At 40.0% G+C, this 19,442-nt stretch overlaps 1 protein-coding gene across 2 annotated transcripts in view; it reads left to right on the top strand.

Moving 5' to 3' along the window:
* The window catches only part of LOC124060616 (LIM domain containing preferred translocation partner in lipoma), a 137,373-nt gene that overhangs the window by 99,227 nt on the left and 18,704 nt on the right, over positions 1 to 19,442 (top strand). For both annotated transcript variants that reach the window (XM_046391771.1, XM_046391772.1), the window contains one exon: positions 15,053 to 15,222. In XM_046391771.1, coding sequence (XP_046247727.1) covers positions 15,053 to 15,222 — 170 coding nt within the window. The remainder of the gene's footprint in view (positions 1 to 15,052; positions 15,223 to 19,442) is intronic.

Below are 19,442 nucleotides of genomic sequence, written 5' to 3'. Positions count from 1 at the left end.
TTGATTAACATTAGCTTAGTAGCTAACTTAATACAGAAGATTGACCACTCAGTGAAGAAAGCTTACAACTCGTAGTGTCCAACTGATCTGCTCCCACCAGTGGCCTTTTCCATGTCTCTTATGTTTCTGCCAGCCAGAACAAGCTTCTCCTCCATTTTCTTGGTTATCAGAGTGACAGGAGAAGAGTCTCAGTTCATCTAATGTATGATTCGTTGCCTGTTATAGAGTGACAGTGATGACCTCAAAGTTAGAATATTTTCAACTCGAAGGAAGCCGTTGCGCAAAAAAGTGGATTGCACTGAAAAAAAAGACGCTGAGTGCAGCATTTTTTCTCTAGGCACCAGCATGCCTCCCCATACACTGTGTCCTTTCAATAGGAACAACTAAATGCTATGTGGGCACAGGGCCTAAATGATAAAATTCGCCATCACCGAGTTCCATTTAGCTGCTTTGATTTAAGGATCCTGCTACTCTGTCACACTGTTACTGGCGCATAACATAAGTGTTATTATGCATGTCAAACTGACTGCTGTGACAAAGGCCAATAGCTCTTTACTACCCCAAAAGCAGTATCCTGTATTTTTGTCTGCAGCAAAGCTGAACCACATTAAGTTCCATAGCTGTTTCAACCCTACCGGACAGCTAGTTTGTCTCTGGTGTATTAGCATTTGCTAATTTTAGCATCAAAATGTCAACAGAATAAAAATTTTCACCTAAAACATACAGTACATCCACAGGGAGCTTTTGAAATTAGATATAAAAAATACATTACACGCAATGAAACAATTGATTAAACAATTCAGTTCCTTTCTGAGCCTTCAAGTCTAGAAACTGTCTTTTCAGTATTGCAGCATTTCCACTAGCACTCATTTAGTTAACTAAAAGCATGTTAGATAATTGACCAAACCAGTAAAGACAGCATCCTGTTTTTCATTCTGACATTCTGTTTTATCAGAATATCACTTGAGATACATTATTTACAAGACAGATCTGTCCAAAATGCACACACACAGCAGCAGGATCACTTTCTTTATGCATGCTATATATCACTAAACAAAAGAATATGATCATTTCTGCCATAAGTGATCTATATCCCCTGCTTTAAGTGTTTCTTACACAACAACAGTCACTTCATAATGTAGCATTCATTAGTGAGAGTAGCAAGGTGCCTAAAATTAGCCCATGAGTCACTGTTTGATTCACATGTAACACGTCTTTTGGAGAAAGCTTTGCAGCCATGCACGCACACGTACAAGTACCTTTTTTGATAAATTGCAAAAGTAGCTCTAAAAACATTAGTGCAGAGAGTGTGATCTCATTTAGTTAGCACTCACTTTGTCACTTTTCACTCGGATGTTTTGACAAACTGAAAGAGGGAACAAACTGGGTTCTTTGTTACTTTAAGTGTCCAAAACTGCTGGTTGCACTACAAAACTAAAGCTAGGCCACATTTATAGTGATAAAGGCTGCATAAAATAATGTGGGATATTGGGTTAATAGAACAAAACTGGCTGAAAGTTTCCTAGATTAGCCCACCCAATGACCCACAAAGTTAGTTTTGTATCCCAGGAACAATGTTTTTGGAAAATGGCTGGAGGCTGTCTCATACAGTGCAGGTGTGCATAACACAGACAAGGTTAACCATGCATTTTGGGTGCCTCCTGTCCGTTGATTTCCAAGTGTAGACATAGCAGCATACCTACCAGTCTGGGAAGCATCTCTTGCTTGGGGTAAAATAAGAATGACAGAAAGGTTTGGACAGAAGAAAAACATCCTGATTTTGATTGAATTCTTTATCTTACCCAGCTCTGTGTGTGCGTGTGTGTGTGTGTGTGTGTTTTTAACAGTATTTCACTCCCATCTTTTTTCTTTTAAGCACTTGGTATTTAATTTTGTTCTCATTTGAAAAAAAAAAACATAACTGCCAGGATTAAACAAAATACTAATTTTAATACTATTTCACAAAATTGGATTCAAAAGACAAGGATTCTGTGTATTTATGTTTCATTTCTATTTTTCCGCCCTCTGTACCCTCTGCTGCCAGCGAGTGCCATCCTTCTTCTGCTCTCTCTTCTCTAGCCTTTAATCCCCTTTGCCCTGGAATTAGTTCCCATGCCCATTAGATACCTCACTCAATACATTCAATGGGACTCTGGAGCGGGCTTTATATCAGCACATAATCACACAGCACACCATGATAGCATGTGTAGGTGTATTATAGCTACAGGGACATGTATTTAACTGGTATTAAGGGATATTCAGCTTCACGTTGGTGCGCACTGATGTAAAAACCTTAATTGGTTCACATTAGACGTAGGTCAAATGGATCTGCTGGATTAAGCAAAGTGTAGTCATTTTTACAGAGGAATGGCCCTCAAAGCCTTGTTGGCCTAATTTTTGGGTGAACGTGTATGCGAAGCAGACCTGGCATGAACCCTGGACTGCTATACCATGCATGCAGTTGCCACTCATTGCCAACTATAGGGCTGACTGGCTGAAGGCCGGTAAAACAAGGACATGGGAGAAATGGGTCATATGTGAGCTGAGGTAGCCAGAACAAGTTAGGGATAGCGTGCGCGTCCCCAGCTGACAGCGGCTGGCTGTTACTGGAGAGGAGGCGGGGGAGAAGAGTGGAGGGAGGGAGGGAGGGATGGAGATGGAGGGAGGAGGGTCATCTTGTGGTTAAACAAGGCGACAGCTGAATTAGCTGAGAGAAAGAAAGAAGATGAGGGCAGGAGCGCTCGACTGAGGTGACTGCTGGGACTCATTAGGAGAGAGTTCAAGCTCAGGCACACGCTGCTTTGCAAATCCACAGAGCCCCCATCCTCCCCCACTGAATAATGTACATATAGTCACCACACTAATGTTAAAATTGACTTAAGTCCAGCATGTTCCTAACTGTATATCCAGAGCTGTGGGGGAATCAGTCCCAAGGCATGAGACTTTTGTAATTACAAAGAATCTAATGGCACACAAGCCTGTTTTTTTTTTTGGTAGGGTTCAGGGGGGAAGAGGGCTAGCAGTTGTTGAAACCCTAAGGCTAGTAATTAACAAGATTAATCAAAGTGGGGCTGCGATCTCTAGCGCACTACTGGACTGGATCATTGTCTTCCTATAGCAAAGTTTTATTGGTGTCACTAATGCCTTTGATGAGCTTCTAATCTGAAACAGCTATAGTGAGTTCTCACTGGTCCAGAGGGGGTTAATTCAATTGAATTAATGTTACACTCTGGCTCTGTGATGTCACAAGGAAACTTTTCATTAGACTCAATGGAGCCCCATCTCTGTCTTATAAGATACACAATATTTTTATACCCTTTTGCAGCAACTTCAGGCCAGCAATTACACCCGTCATGTCTTTCAAGACTGTGTTGTGGCAAAACAGGCACATAAAAAGCAGCCTCTCTCAAATGCAAGCACCTCTCAAACTGTAAAAAAACCTGAAAATGATACACCATAAAAGAAGGGCTTTTCTTTGCAAGAAACCCAGTTTGCAAGCCAGAAATTCCTCCTATGATTGAAGCTTCTTTGAAAAGCAACTGATTAGTCCTGATTTAGAGTTCCAGATTAGATTTGAGTAATCTGAAAGAGCCTTTTCTTCAAATGTCATCATCCGTCATATTTAATCCACTTAGGTTGTGCGTAGGTGTACTGTGTTTGTGGAAATCTAATAAGACACAGCTACTCAGCTTGCAGTACAGATGCCTTGGCATTTGTGCATCAGAGGAACTTACAATATTTTGTCATCACTACATTTCTGTCAACCAAAACCAGGACATAAAGCTGAATAATTGAAAGGATGAGATGCTTTGCATTATTTACAATTAGTGATGATGATACTTACGCAGTGTAGTTCATTCTGCCGCAGAGAATCTGTTTTTATTTCTCATTTTATACCAAAATGACAAGTTGAGAGTTCTTTCATGCGATCCCAGACCTTCAGTATTTCACCGTATAGAATTAAGAAAGATGTGAAATTTTAATAACCAATCAATATTTATACAAAGTGATTTTCCAGAGGGATTTTGGAGCAGTGTCATAAATGTCTTTGTAATGTTATTATCAGATGGTAGAGAGAAAGTCATTGGAAATAAGCACAGCGATTCATTTGGGCATACTGTACTTCACACAGGACTCTAAGCTGTCGGGAAAGCCTTTCCTCCTGGTTTGAGCTAGCCTTTGTTTTATGATAAGAGCTAGAGAAGAAAAGGCAGGCTTTGCCATTTTTCCTCATAATGTCAGCTGGAGAAGCCCTCATAATTTATAAGACACCTCACATGAAATGTTCATGAGGAATCTTGGAAGAGATACAAATGGCAGTGTAGCTCCTTTAACAGTACAGGCCAGAGGAGTACAGATCAGGAGGACAGATCAGCTTAGGTAATTGGGTCAAAAAAGTTTAGGTTCACACAGTGCGCATTTGTGGAGCTGCTTCTGTTTCTTTATAACAAAGCATCACAACTTAATGTATTAATAGACTTCCAGTTTAGACAGCTTTGTGCATTGTCTAAGATACTCTGGTGGAAATCATTTGCATATTACTGAGGTCGCCCTCAGCAACCTCTTAGGAGTTTGCTTTTAGATGTGTCTCTGCATGTCATAACAAGTGGGATGTGTGTCAGAGTAAAACCTTAAAAAGACCCCCCACACACACACACACACACACACACCCCATCCCCAACCCCCGCTTCCATCTTCACAGTCTCCAAATGCCGTCGGCCAACCGTCTCCCTAATACTGTTAACTGTTTCTATTTAGTGTTTGAAGGTATACCTTTAGAATAAAGTTCCTTATTTATTGCTCATTTGGCATTTATACACAGACAAAACAAAAACATGCCGGTACAATATAATGATGCGTTAACTTTGTACACATTTTCAGACATAAAATGCAGTTTTAAGAGCTTTTCATAAAATTGTAAAGAAAAAAAAAATCTTTAAATTTTTAATACTTGGTCCATAGATGAATTTTTAAGTAATAGCCACTCCATATATTTACAGTGTTCCATATAATAGTCCACAGGGAATTATACATGCAGGCAGTCAAGCCTTACTTGTTTAAGTGAGTAAAATTTAAAAAAAAAGAAGAAGAAAAAGTAAAACAGGATGAACCACCACATTACATGTTACCCACTTTTGACACAAATGTAAACTACAGTGGTACTGATCCCAGACCTCCAGTGCTTCACTCATCGATCATATGTAAATCTGCAAGCACATCTACGATATATATCTGGATTTATTTTCAAAACCATGAAATAAATAGTTGTATGATATGTGTGTGTTTATGTTTCCATTGTCGTGTCTTAGTTTGAGAAAAAAGCGTTGTCATAATTGTAATGTACTTTAAATTGTACTGTACTTTAAATCACTGACTCCAGTTGCTCCTTAACAACAGCTTTGTATATGAAGTTTGAATAAGTACATGTGTACTAGGTGACTGGTACCCATGAATGTGGACTGTGATATGGGGCCATCGTGTTGGTCATCGCAATGTTAATGAAACTGTAAAATATTTTGTGGTTCCACTCCAAACTTTTATGGGTTCGTGCTTGACCCGTGCTAGACCATTCCACGAAGTTTTATAAAAATTGGGCTAGCAGTTTTTTTAGGTAATCCTGCTGACAAACAAACAAACTCACCCAAAAACATAAGCTCCTTGGCAGACATAAAAGCAATAGAATCGTAGGATTCAGTTTTGTTCTTTCCCAATAATATGACCAAAACTCATTTTACTTTGAACCTGCCTTCCTTTTTTCTCCACAATAATTTCCTCATAGACCCTTCAGTTTGAAGAGCCCATTGCACTTTCAGAGGATTTCCTCCAGTCACAGGTTGAGCGTTGCCTCTTTGTTGTGCTGTGCTGTTCTTCATCTGTATATGTATGTTGTGGCAATCTCAGTGAGACAGAAGAGCATAATGCTGCTGGAAGGAGGTCAACGACCACCCAGAGGCAGGGGGGTGGGGGTGGGTGGGCATCATATGATGCAGTCTGGTGACATGGCAACTAGTCTAAAGCCCATGCATCACTATACCACCTACAGTGGATTATAATGTATGACTGCAAAAGACAAGATTATACAACACAATAGCCACGGATGATCCATCATAGCTGCCTTTTATAGGGAAAATACACTATGTATGTGAGTGTGAGGCTGTGGATTTGACTTTCAAGACCCTTTTTACTTATGTAAATAATGTTAACTGCTTTGAATCTACAAATTTGTCAGATTGAAGAAATCCTACAAAAGCCTCCAGCTTTTTAGTTTAAATTGTCTCTGGTTTTGTGCTTCTATGAGTGAGCTGGGAGCAGTTTTTTTTCTGCTGTCATCACCTTGCTTGTAATTGGTCATGTGGTGTTTTCAATACTTCATTATATTTGTGCCTATTTTGAGCAGTGGATGCAGTTTCATAGCGCATAAAACATTGTTTTCAGTTTAGTTTTTGGGTCCTCTTTGCCAGTTTTTTTTCTCTCGTTATTTTGTTTCAGCACTGCCGCTGACCTCGCAATGCTGCTTTCTAGTTTCTCAGCTGATGCAGCGTGCCAGCATGGGGCTTCTCTTCCCGGCGACAGAAGCCCGCTTTTTGGCAGCGGTTCACGTGAGGTGACCAACCCCTTCCCCTCCCCTTCCTCCCCCGCCAGGCTCGGCGCTTGCTATCCTGCCTCGTTGAGACAGCTCCACTGAGGCTTGCAAGATCAGCTGCCGTGCGGGCCCAGCTGAGGCTTCCGGGCACTCACGTTGCTAGATTTCATTTGTGAGTGAGCGTTTGACCTCAGGAATGAGTAGACATCCGCATGCTCATGCACGCAAACGCATGCATAGTTACAAGCACATGGGTGCGCACGGATGAACAGCATACAAACACACAGGCCTCTTTGAACACACAGCTTGTCCGCATAGTCTGCTGCACACACACTCACCTGTTCCCCCGTCTTTTCCCTCTCTTTCACCCCATTCGCCAGCTTCGCTCGCTCCCTGGCACCCCTCCATGTCGCTCCTGCCAACCTGCTTCTAAAACATGTAACCTACACTCAGTCCCCTTCGCTCTGCTGCCGCAGGCCCTGACAGACCGAGCAGTAATGCTTAGTGGCACAGGCTCGCCTATCCTCCATCCTCCACCATCGCCGCAGCAGTTCTGCAGATTGCTATTTGCTGACATTGGGAATGAGATTAAAGGCAGGGGTTAGGAAAGAGGCATTCAGAGATTGAAATGCAGCGATGACAGCTATTTCTCTCATCATCCTAAGGCAACCGAAGGCCACAGCATTGTCAGGCTGCACAGAGGGCAATCTGAAGCAACAAAGTAGATTAACCTAGAGGGGGAAGAGATGAAACAGCACACAAATCGTGGCCTCTGGCAGTTCAGTAGCTCGCAGTTCCACTCCTAATGTGTTCGACAGACTTGTTTTCTGCTCTTAACCACTCGCTGACCTATTGTTTATGTCTTTAATTAAGTGTGAAGAAGTTATCACAACTTTGTACCTTTATTTGGCCCACCTTTTTAAGGGTGTCACAGTAAATTAAAGCTGTAATAGAAGGTGGAAACCCTTGTTCAAAAATTAAGCCCAATGAAAATGTGAGCAGTAGTAAAGCAAGATGAGTTGTAACCACACTGTTGTTTTAATTCATTCCTTTTAGCATTATTGTGTTGTTACTATTGAAACACAACATATGCGGTAGTTGAATGTGTCTTGTGTATCTATCAGATATTTTAATCCAAGCACAAAAGTTTAGTTGAAGTCCCAAAATGGATTTTGTGGTTCTTTTATTAGTTTTGGATACGAGCTACAGTTGCTGGCTTTGCCTTTGGGGTTTGCAAGGGTTGCACCAGCAGAATTGTATTCTTTAGTAACATAGTGTGAAAAGTTTGGTCTCCCACAAAAAAGTTCCTTGCGATCCTTCTTTACATGCACGATCTTTGATTTCTGACGATGTAAGATCAAATTGAGCTGCAAGTGTGCTCCCTCTCTGCCTTTCATGCTGCTTCAATATCACGGCGTGAAAAAACAAAGAAGGCAAAGACTGAGGGAAATCTGAAGCGTTCTGCCACTCAACATCCCCCATTGCCAAACAACAGCGTCTCACTGCCACTACAAATACATTAGAAATCAATTATTTATGGAACAGAGTCAGGGCCTCTTTAATCTTTTCCTTTTATCCAATTAAATTGTCTAACCATTCTAAGCCTCTGTAGCTCACAGGGAATGTGCTTCTTTAAAAAAAGAAAATAAGAAAAGATTTCTCTTCAGTCCTTCTTTTGACTTTCGATGTAACAGAGAAGAGACACTTCTGAGGGTTGAAGAATGAAAGGAAAGAAAGTGAGTAAAGTGTAAATGAACTCCCCCTCCCGCCCCGTCACCACTGCATTGGTTCTACAGGAGCTATTTGAAGTTTAGATATTAAGACTCTGGTTCCATTCCCCTTGCAAAGGGACGCTGGGGAGCAGTGAGGCCTTTCATGATTCCTTTATGCCCAGCTGAAATAGTTCGAAAGTATTTGCGATCATCTCCACAGGGGTAAATACGGTGTTGCTTCAATTGCTGTCCTGTATTATTCAAGAAGTCAATTGAAGTAGTGTCTGAAAATTGAAAATGCTTATTTCCGACGCAGACGTGAGAAATTATTGATGTGAAGCTTTGTTAAACGCTCCACACTTCTCTCTATTATCATACAGTAAGACTGTTAGAAAAGAAAAGTTACAGACTCACTCAAAAGCATCACATTTTTACACTTTGTGGAATCATTTTCACATCCCACAATGAAAGACATTATGGAAGAGATATGCTTTAGAGTTAAACGTGTTGTGGTATATATAATGAAGCACAACTATAGACCAAAGAACTAATAGATTAATTGAGAAAATTGATTTTGGAATGGATAATTAATAATGAAAATTGATATGAAATTATTTATTTATTTATACAATTTTTATAATTGATAAGAAAAAATGCCCAAGCTTCTCTGGTTATAAGCTGGCAGATGTTCTGGTTTTCTGAGTGTCCTTTTATAATCAACTGAATGTTGTAATGACAAAACAAGCAATAGAAAGACTTCACCTTCTGGGACATCATAAATTATGATGAATTATGGCATAAATTATTATCCATCCTTCCATTTTCTATACCGCTTATCCGTCAGGGTCGCAGGGAGCTGGAGCCTATCCCAGCTGACTACGGGCGAGAGGCGGGGTTCACCCTGGACTGGTCGCTAGTCAATCGCAGGGCAGACACACAAAGACAGACAACCACACACTCTCACACTCACACCTAGGGACAATGTAGAGCAGCCAGTTAATCTAATGTGCATGTTTTTGATATTGTGGGAGGAAGAAAACCCACTCAGGCACAGGGAGAACATGCAAACTCCACACAGAAGGGCCCAGACCGGGATTCAAACCTGGTACCATATTTGATCGATTGACAATAAAAGATAATGATTAGTTGCAAGTTGATATCACCATTTTGCGCTCACACTTGGAATGGATCTCCAAAATTTCTACCCAGGGTTAAACTGCCTGAACTTTGGTCAGTCACACGCTACAGTAACAATGACTGTCATACATTCGATTCTCCATATCCCCATCTGATCCTCTCTTCTGCTCTGTAAAAACCCTTGCCATGATGACAGATTGAAGCAAAGTTATTCTTTATCAGTAAAACAATAGAACTAGACAGGTTAATTGACAGAATTGTTCAGCAGCTATTTTGGTGAGCAAATCATTTTAAGATTAAAATTAATATTATCTGGTTTTCCATTGAATTTAAATTGCATCTTTTGCCCAACCAACCGTCCCAAACCCAAAGACTCTTTATTTACTATTATAAATGACAAAGAAAAGCAGCAAATACTGTCATTTAAGCAAATGTTTGAAATTTCTTTGTATTAAAAAATTACAAAATAATGCAATGTAATTGCAACTAATTTTCTTTCAAATTTACTAACTGACTAATGGACTAATGGTTGAAGCTCTGCTGATAATGAAAATAACTGTAAACAAACATAATAGAGGTTACGCATACACTTGTCATGTCTGATGTGACATCACATACAGTGGCTTGCGAAACTATTTGGCCCCCTTGAACTTTGTGACCTTTTGACACATTTCAGGCTTCAAACATAAAGATATAAAACTGTAATTTTTTGTGAAGAAACAACAACAAGTGGGACACAATCATGAAGTGGAACAAAATTTATTGGATATTTTTAACTTTTTTAACAAATAAAAAATGAAAAATTGGGTGTGCAAAATCATTCAGCCCCATTGAGTTAATACTTTGTAGCGCCACCTTTTGCTGCGATTACAGCTGCAAGTCGCTTGGGGTATGTCTCTATCAGTTTTGCACATCGAGAAACTGATATTTTTGCCCATTCCTCCTTGCAAAACAGCTCGAGCTCAGTGAGGTTGGATGGAGAGCGTTTGTGAACAGCAGTTTTCAGTTCTTTCCACAGATTCTCAATTGGATTGAGGTCTGGACTTTGACTTGGCCATTCTAACACCTTGACATGTTTTTTGGTGAACCATTCCATTGTAGCTTTTGCTTTATGTTTTGGATCATTGTCTTGTTGGAAGACAAATCTCCGTCCCAGTCTCAGGTCTTTTGTGGACTCCATCAGGTTTTCTTCCAGAATGGTCCTGTATTTGGCTCCATCCATCTTCCCATCAATTTTAACCATCTTCCCTGTCCCTGCTGAAGAAAAGCAGGCCCAAACCATGATGCTGCCACCACCATGTTTGACAGTGGGGATGGTGTGTTGAGGGTGATGAGCTGTGCTGCTTTTACACCAAACATAACGTCTTGCATTGTTGCCAAAAAGTTCGATTTTGGTCTCATCTGACCAGAGCACCTTCTTCCACATGTTTGGTGTGTCTCCCAGGTGGCTTGTGGCAAACTTTAAACGACACTTTTTATGGATATCTTTAAGAAATGGCTTCCTTCTTGCCACTCTTCCATAAAGGCCAGATTTGTGCAGTATACGACTGATTGTTGTCCTATGGACAGATTCTCCCACCTCAGCTGTAGACCTCTGCAGTTCATCCAGAGTGATCATGGGCCTCTTGGCTGCATCTCTGATCAGTCTTCTCCTTGTATGAGCTGAAAGTTTAGGGGGACGGCCAGATCTTGGTAGATTTGCAGTGTTCTGATACTCCTTCCATTTCAATATTATTGCTTGCACAGTGCTCCTTGGGATGTTTAAAGCTTGGGAAATCTTTTTGTATCCAAATCCAGCTTTAAACTTCAACAACAACAGTATCTCGGACCTGCCTGGTGTGTTCCTTGTTCTTCATGATGCTCTCTGCACTTTAAACAGACCTCTGAGACTATCACAGTGCAGGTGCATTTATACAGAGACTTGATTACACACAGGTGGATTCCATTTATCATCGTTAGTCATTTAGGTCAACATTGAATCATTCAGAGATCCTCACTGAACTTCTGGACAGAGTTTGCTGCACTGAAAGTAAAGGGGCTGAATAATTTTGCACGCCCAATTTTTCGTTTTTTTATTTGTTAAAAAAGTTTAAAATATCCAATAAAGTGTGTTCCACTTCATGATTGTGTCCCACTTGTTGTTGATTCTTCACAAGAAATTACAGTTTTATATCTTTATGTTTGAAGCCTGAAATGTGGAAAAAGGTCACAAAGTTCAAGGGGGCCAAATAGTTTCGCAAGCCACTGTATAATGACTTGCCACTTTCATTGTATAGTCTCAATGCTTCTTTACATTTTGAATAATAATAAGCATACAGTATACAGTAGTTCAGTCTCGACTGTGAACGGCTTCAGATCTGCTGCTCTTTGTTACATGATCATGTGAATTCATGTGTGGGCTGTTGACATGTCTGTGGGAATGCATACAGTATATGATACATGTGTCTGTTTGTATATGCTTGTCTACATGTGTGGCATGTCTGGCGCAGAGAGATTTTTTTTTCATTGTGTGTGTGTGTGTGTGTGTGTGCGTGCGCACTGCACCCACAGTTGTGCACAAATAGCTCCTAAGGGCCCTCGCGATCACAGACTGCCAAAAGGAAAAGGATTTCCGAGAGGTTTCCTTCTCGCTATTTAAAGTGGAAGCCCTGTGGGACATGTTTGGCATTCTCATCCACTCACTGAAGATGGCCTGTGATCTGAAGCCACTAACAGGCTCAGCATGCTCCGTCTCTGTCTCTCGCTCACTCTCTCTCCTTTTCTCTTTCCCTCTGGCTCTCTGAAGTGATTACCCTGCTTGTGATTCCACTGACACCCACATGTCCCCCCGAGACGTGCCTTCACTAGTTTGTTTAATCTGCCTCCCTGTACAGTAGGTAACGCAGCCATAATTGAGGTGTGGATAGAGCTGTGGGAACAGATGAAACTGATAGTAGGTTTTATGGAAACTTGTCTGTGCTATAAGTCACTGTGGATGACAGCAATTACCAAGTTAATGTACAAAATGCTGTTGTGATAAGACTTAAAAATGTTCACATTTAATAGTTTTCAACAGTCCTGTGTTTCTTAACGTGTCCAAAGAGCGAATAAAAAGACAAATCTTGCAATGATGAGTCACAAATATCAGTGTTTCAATAAGGATTTCAAAATGTTGCTGGAAAAGTTGTAGATCCAGTCATTCGTTAAGCAATTCAGTTTCCACTGTGACTGACAATGAGATAATGAGTTATCTGAGATTAGAATACCATTAGCAGGCCTCGCAGTCAAGCAGATATTTGATCTCAACAACATATAACTTCTGAAAGTTGCGCTGATACCTGAGACAGATCCAGCTTTACACTCTGTTTGAATTTTTGATACGAAAACAGAAAGTGGAACTGTGAAAATGCAAGCATCAGATACTCTATCTCCCCCGGTTAGTGTCTCGCCTCTGTCTGTAACACGCTTGAACTGCTCCGTTCAGAACATACAGAGTGTCAATCATCACCCAAATCAGCCTTTAGATGAAGCAAAAAAAATGATCTATACAACTGAACTTGAATTAATTAAATATACTGTATCATGCTTCCTCTGAGAGATTGCATCTGTCCTCAGATGTGTAAAAAATAAAGCATTCTGAGATATCTTTTTAAACCCTATTATTGTAAGATACCAGTAATTAAATTGACAGTGTTATTAATTGGGTTGAAGATAACTTGCATTGAGTCGAGGACATCTTAAACTCAATTAATGATATCTCCAACTCAATTAAAGATATCCAAATGCCATGTCCCGCCATATGCAATCAGGCTCTCTCTGGCGCAATAATATCAGTTCACTTGTGCCCCTTTTACAAAGACTTGGTTGTACTTCTAAAGTTTTCTTTTTATCATTTGAAGCCTGATTTTTTTTTTAAATGGATGTCGCCCATGTCACACTTTGGTGATGTGTAAAGTTTCTTTAATGCCGCATAATTGTAGCATTTAATCCTTCCTTATCCAGTGTTTGAAAGAGAAATGAAGATTAGGCCCTTCTGACGTTGAGAAATGAGGCATTTAAAGGGATAGCTTAAGTATTTTTTTGAAACAAGGTAATATGAGTTGACAGTTGGCGACGGCTCAGCCTGTGGTGTCTGTGGTTGAACTGACCCGTCACTGTGACCCGGCGGCCTCATGCAGGATTTGCTGCTTTTCTTTACTTGTTGTTTAATTCGTACATTGAATATACGTGGGTTTCGGACTGTTGATCAGATAAAATAGGTCATTTGAAGATTATGTCACCTCAGGCTTCTGGAACCTGTGATTTTCTCATATCTTTACACATGTTCTAAATTAAAAGGCTAATCATCCATCCATCCATCCATTTTCTATACCGCTTATCTGTCAGGGTTGTGGGAGGCGGAGTTCACCCTGGACTGGTCGCCAGTCAATCACAGGGCTGATACACAAAGACACACAACCACACACAGACTCACACCTAGGGGCAATGAAGAGTAGCCATTAACCTAACGTGCATGTTGTTGTGACTGTGGGAGGAAGCCACAGAACCCAGAGAAAAACCCCACACAGGCACAGGGAGAACATGCAAACTCCACACAGAAGGGCCCAGATCTGGTCATACTTTAAACCTGTGAATAATTAATGGACATTGTGCATTTAAGTGATGGCCACCAGTTTTGATAATTTCAACCTTGTTTTTTTGCAGTCCCATCACCTTGGCCTGGTAATGGCTCTTAATAATAACTGTATAACACTGATGAGCCCCAGCCTCCGTTGCTACGGAAAACAGGGCACTCAGAGGCACAAATCAGAGCTGCAGCAGATTGTTTAGTTGTTGCAGTTGTGAACACAACACGGTGGTGTGATTACCAAATGAGTCCCATACTCACTAGGAATTTGGTTTGTTTCTTTACTGGATGTTGCTTATCACAATACTCCCTGAGAGTTGTACTTAACATCTCTTTTTATATTTGTTTGTAGACATTTTTAATCACGCACCAGGTATTTTTCACACAGTTTGTCATCTTTAGTAGTGAAGATTCAAAGAGGAGAGTTTTATGTCCACGGTGCCCTGGTGCTCCAACTCTGAGTCACCTAACATCGTCTCAGGAGAAAGGAATGGGATTTTCACTTAGCAGTACCAGGGACAAACAGAATAGCTCCTTTAACTACACAACTCTAATATAATGAGAAGTTGCAGCCCTCCTTGATTGTCCTCTCAGATCTCTTTGTATCATGAAACTCTTCAAAGAAGTAATAATTTCAGGATGATAGATATCTGATCTTTTGCCTGGAGAGAATTATTTTCACATAATTTTAGAAAATGTGTTAGAAATTTATCCCTCAGCAAACCCATTTCTTCTGACCTGGCTGGGTTTGAGATGTTGTGTCACGGTTCTGAAAGTGTTGTGAGAAGTTTGCTGTCTATTTTCTATTACCAGAGTGTTAACCAGCACTTGGAAATAGAGACATACTTTCCAGCTTTTCTCCTATCAATGACATACTCAGTTGAATCTCTATTGTATCTTTACTGAGTGTTCGTGGGTTCTTCATGAATGTTATCTGACCTTAACTATCTGTGGATTCCTGATGAATCTGTTCTCACCCCCCCCCCCCCCCCCCCCTGTTCTTGCTCTCCTCAGGGCGCTGTGCCAGCTGTGGAGAGAACGTAGTGGGCGAAGGCACTGGCTGCACTGCCATGGACCAGGTCTTCCACGTTGACTGTTTCGTCTGCATGACCTGCAGTACCAAGCTGCGTGGCAAGCCTTTCTTCGCTGTGGAGAAGAAGGCGTACTGTGAGCCTTGCTACATTGTAAGTAACGTTTTATTCCTCCCCTTGCTTCACTGCCTGGTTTTGGCTCACTCTGGTTATTTATGTGTCCATGTTTCAAAAGTGCACATTATGATATCAGGGGTTGGAAAATTGGTAGCCCTGTGTCTGGAATATTCAGATATTTACAATTCAGGCAGTCACATTTTATTTCAGCGAGCTGTCACTTCTCACAGCACACATCTTCATTTGCCCTTTTTATTTGACTGTTTTTGGTCATTCAATTCTTTTGTAATTACGTCATCTGAAAGTGATTTCTTGCAGTTACACAGATTTCAAAGGCAGAGACAAAGTTAATCATGTTAAGCGTTGAGTTAAAATTGAAGCACATTAAATGTGTCAGATGAGCAGTTAATATTAGCTTAGTAATTGTGGGTGCTAACCAGCTAGCTAACAACTTAAGGCTGACTTATTACCTACTATTAATAATAAGTAATGTTAAAGCTGCATGAACTGATATTTTAATATTAATGTTGGGTCAAATTAATTTATATGAAATTTATTGCTTATAATCTCAAACCAGTAGAAACCTTTTTTGCATCTATGGCTGTCCATTTTGCTTTTTTGTTTTACCCTCACCGCTCTTAACAAACTTGCTTCCTACTACTACTACTTCCTACTACCTTCTGTAGAAACACGGTGGTGTAATATAGCAGATTCTTTGGAAGAGGACCTGTCTCCCTCTTTACACATAAAAGGCTCTTTTAAGGGGCTAAAAGTGATTCTTACTTTGTTCATAAATCAAAACATAAATACTTGACTCCAGTTCTGCCGATAGATCCCCTCTAAATCCTACATACCGGACCTTGAAGTGATGGTCATGAGCAGCAAATAAAACAGCCTAGTGCAAAACTTTTTCTGCCCAGGAAAGCCTGATTATTAAGATTATTAATTTGTTCCCCCCAAATAATGAATCATGATATGCATTCATTGTCTTTTATAACACAGGATTTAGTGATATCTCTTCCTTGGTGAATTAGATGATTATTTGTTTTCACTTGCACATTATTCAGTCAGTTGATGCATAACTATCTGGAGTTACAGCTGATAAGCAATCAGATATGATTTAAATGCACTTAACTTATTACAAGAGTGTCAAAATCCTGTTAGAACATAACATGGTGGATACTACAGAAGATTCCCTCTAGTCTGTTTCTTCACTTTTATTTTTCTAAATCTCCCTTCTGATCAAAGTTGAAAAGACTGAAGAAATGACTGGCAGTTATATCCCAAAAGACATCTAAGTTGTTTTTAATTTAAGTATTCCTTTTTACGAAACTGTGACCTTTTTCCTGTCGTTATGTTGTGCAACACACATCAAGTATTTCCTTGCATAATGTTGTCAGGAAAGACACATCATCCTGTCAGACCACAAGGAAATAATTTTGCAGAAGTGTTTCCCTCATTCGGTTTCATTAGAATATGGTTCAGTTTTGTCTCCAGTCCAGTCGCTGGATATGACAGGGTCAGAGTTTCATACTGTCAGCAATATCATCGCTAAGTTTGCAGGTCATTCCTGGAAGCTGAGACGAGAAGTAGCTGTGCAACGCAATGAGCCTTTACACTGGAAATTTTGGGCAGTAGCTTTAAAGTTTCATCTTTGTCATTATTTCTAAATAAGCGATTTATATTATTGGATTCAGTTTGTACATAGCTTGTACTGTATGATGTTGAGCTTCTGCAGGTAGAAATCAAGTTGGTAATGTAAATGTCATCATTGAATGGGAATTCGGCCAAATTTGTGCATCAAAGCTTGTGTTTACGGGCCATGTGTGGTGTATTAATGCATGTGTGAAAGAAGATGTAGGAAGCCTTTTGCAGCTTGAGAAGGTACTTGCCAAAATCCAATTAACTGTTTCTTGGAACTGAAGACTACGTGTTTTCGAAAGTGAAAAAGAGTAAGATAACATCAAACAAATCTGGAGGTGTGGAGCCACAGTCACTTTACCAGACCTGTGCAGCTCGATCTTCATATCTGCTCAGCTGCTACTAGCATAACACACCTGAATCTCTGACTGGACTGTCGTCAGTTAAATTGCATTGTGGGTAATGTCCGTACCAGGCTTTGATGAGAAAAAATAACTTGTGGAAAAACAGATGGTATCTCCAGTTCTGCTGTATTGATTCGATCTTTTTATTTTTTTAAAAAAACATCATGCTCCTGTAGCATTATTATAGGGATACAGTGCTAAATTAGTAGAGCTATATCCTTGTTCCATTCCTGCAGCTTGCATACAGTACAGCCTTGGGGTTTCTTACAGGCTCTCGTATGCATTCTGGAGTCAGTGATGTCAGGTAATTATTTACCCATGAAACAAATGATCCTCTCTCGAAATTGAAGATAAGGCGCTTTTAATGAAAGATGATTAGATTCGTACCAGTGCCAGCTTGCAGCTTGCTGGTTAATGAGGAGGTCAGGGCTTTGTTTGAGGTGAACAAGAGATGAAACATCTTGTTGACCAGGCCAGCTTAAAAATAACCCCTGATATTTACAGCGGATGCTTTTTAGAAAGCATCTTGGCACCCTGGTGATTATTTGATCTAAAGAATTAAGTTAGAACACACGCTGATGTTGTAGATTCTTCTGACCAAGTATATTAACTCGTTGTTACAATTTTCCTTCGCATCACTTGCAGGAAATGGCTTGATATGCTCTTATTACCAGTAAAGTCTCACAGTTGGGCTACACAACATTTAAACCAGTGGCAGGCCATCTCCTAAATCATCCCTTTTCAGAGGCACTCACTGTGATTGTAGTTGTCTTGTCTGGAAGTTCTCCAACTCTGATACATGCGCTAAAGAGGACCGGGATAATTTAAGAACTTTATTTATGCATTTCATCAGCATAAATGTTCTTCTGGCACAAGATCAAAAGGATGGAGGAAATCTGAATTTCTTAATGAAAGTAATTTCTTATTCTTTTATTCCCATCCTCAGGGTCATACGCCTCTGTACGATTAGAGAATGAACGTGAGAGTTGAGTCTCAGAAGAGAAATGTCATATCCCAGAGAGAAGGAGGGAAACTTCAAGTTAGCCTCCAAGTCAGTCAGTCTAGGAATCTCTAAGAGCAAATGAACATTAATGATACACTGTGAATTTATTTTTTTTGACTGGTGATTACCATACTGTACTCCCTTTACAACCAGCCATGTTATATTAGTAGCATATTAAACCCTTATTTATCCTATTTTCCATCTTGAAGAGATACCCTAGCGATTTAGTATCACGCTTACATAAGGTTGGAGAATATATTAGAAATAGATTTAAAGAATTTAACTTAAGTTATAAGTGTACTTCCTGTAATATTATGATATGTTGACAATTTTGGGAAATACTCTGCTTTGCTTTCTTTTCCAGGGTTAGATGAGGAGATTGATCACATTCTCATGTCTGTACTTACACTATAGGTGGTTAGCATAGCTTAAGTTAGCATAAAAACTCATAGCAAAGTGAAAGAGCATGTCTGCCACTGTCCAAAGTTAGCAAAAACAAAAGAAAGAAAAGAATAATGGAGACATCAAAATCAGCAAAGCAGCAGAGCCTTAGATGCCCTGACTTTTGTTCAGAAATAAACATTAAATTATAATAATCATCATCGTCAGTAATCATTATATAAATATCATCATCATAATCATAATAATGGCCAAATACATATTGGAATATTGGAAATTACTTTTTAGATTTTATCTATATTTTTATGACTCGTATGTGAAGTGGTGTAAGTGTGAAATAGATTAGCCCACCCTTTGGTAGTGTGTTATATTAGATATAGAATACCTCACAGGTATAACAGGAAGAAAACACACCGCATGATTGTGTGCAAAAATCTGTTATTTTCTTTGCCAGGAATTGCAGGATTACGTTTTGCACTCCATGCTGATTGTCATCCAATAAAGTTCTCTGTCATGTATCAAAGTAGGCGATCAGCAGCCTCCTTATCTGGGCTGACACTTTACATGTTCTATGGAACAATACTGGCATTTGTATTAGCAAAGACCCATCTCTTCTGCTGGCTAATTTGCCTCATTCAAACTGTTTGTCTAGATATCATTAATTCCTTTCAGTAATGTGCAGGAACTCACCCCCGTCTGTTATCGTTACCTGTGTACTTCCTGATTTTACAGTCTGCTATCTCTCTGTCTAACCCACCTCAGTCACACCACTGGCCCACAGATTGCAGCACAGAAGTCACCCTTTGTGC

This window comes from Scatophagus argus, chromosome 6 (assembly GCF_020382885.2).
Source record: "Scatophagus argus isolate fScaArg1 chromosome 6, fScaArg1.pri, whole genome shotgun sequence".
NCBI classification, from domain to species: domain Eukaryota; kingdom Metazoa; phylum Chordata; class Actinopteri; family Scatophagidae; genus Scatophagus; species Scatophagus argus.
This window is presented reverse-complemented; position numbering and strand designations above follow the sequence as displayed.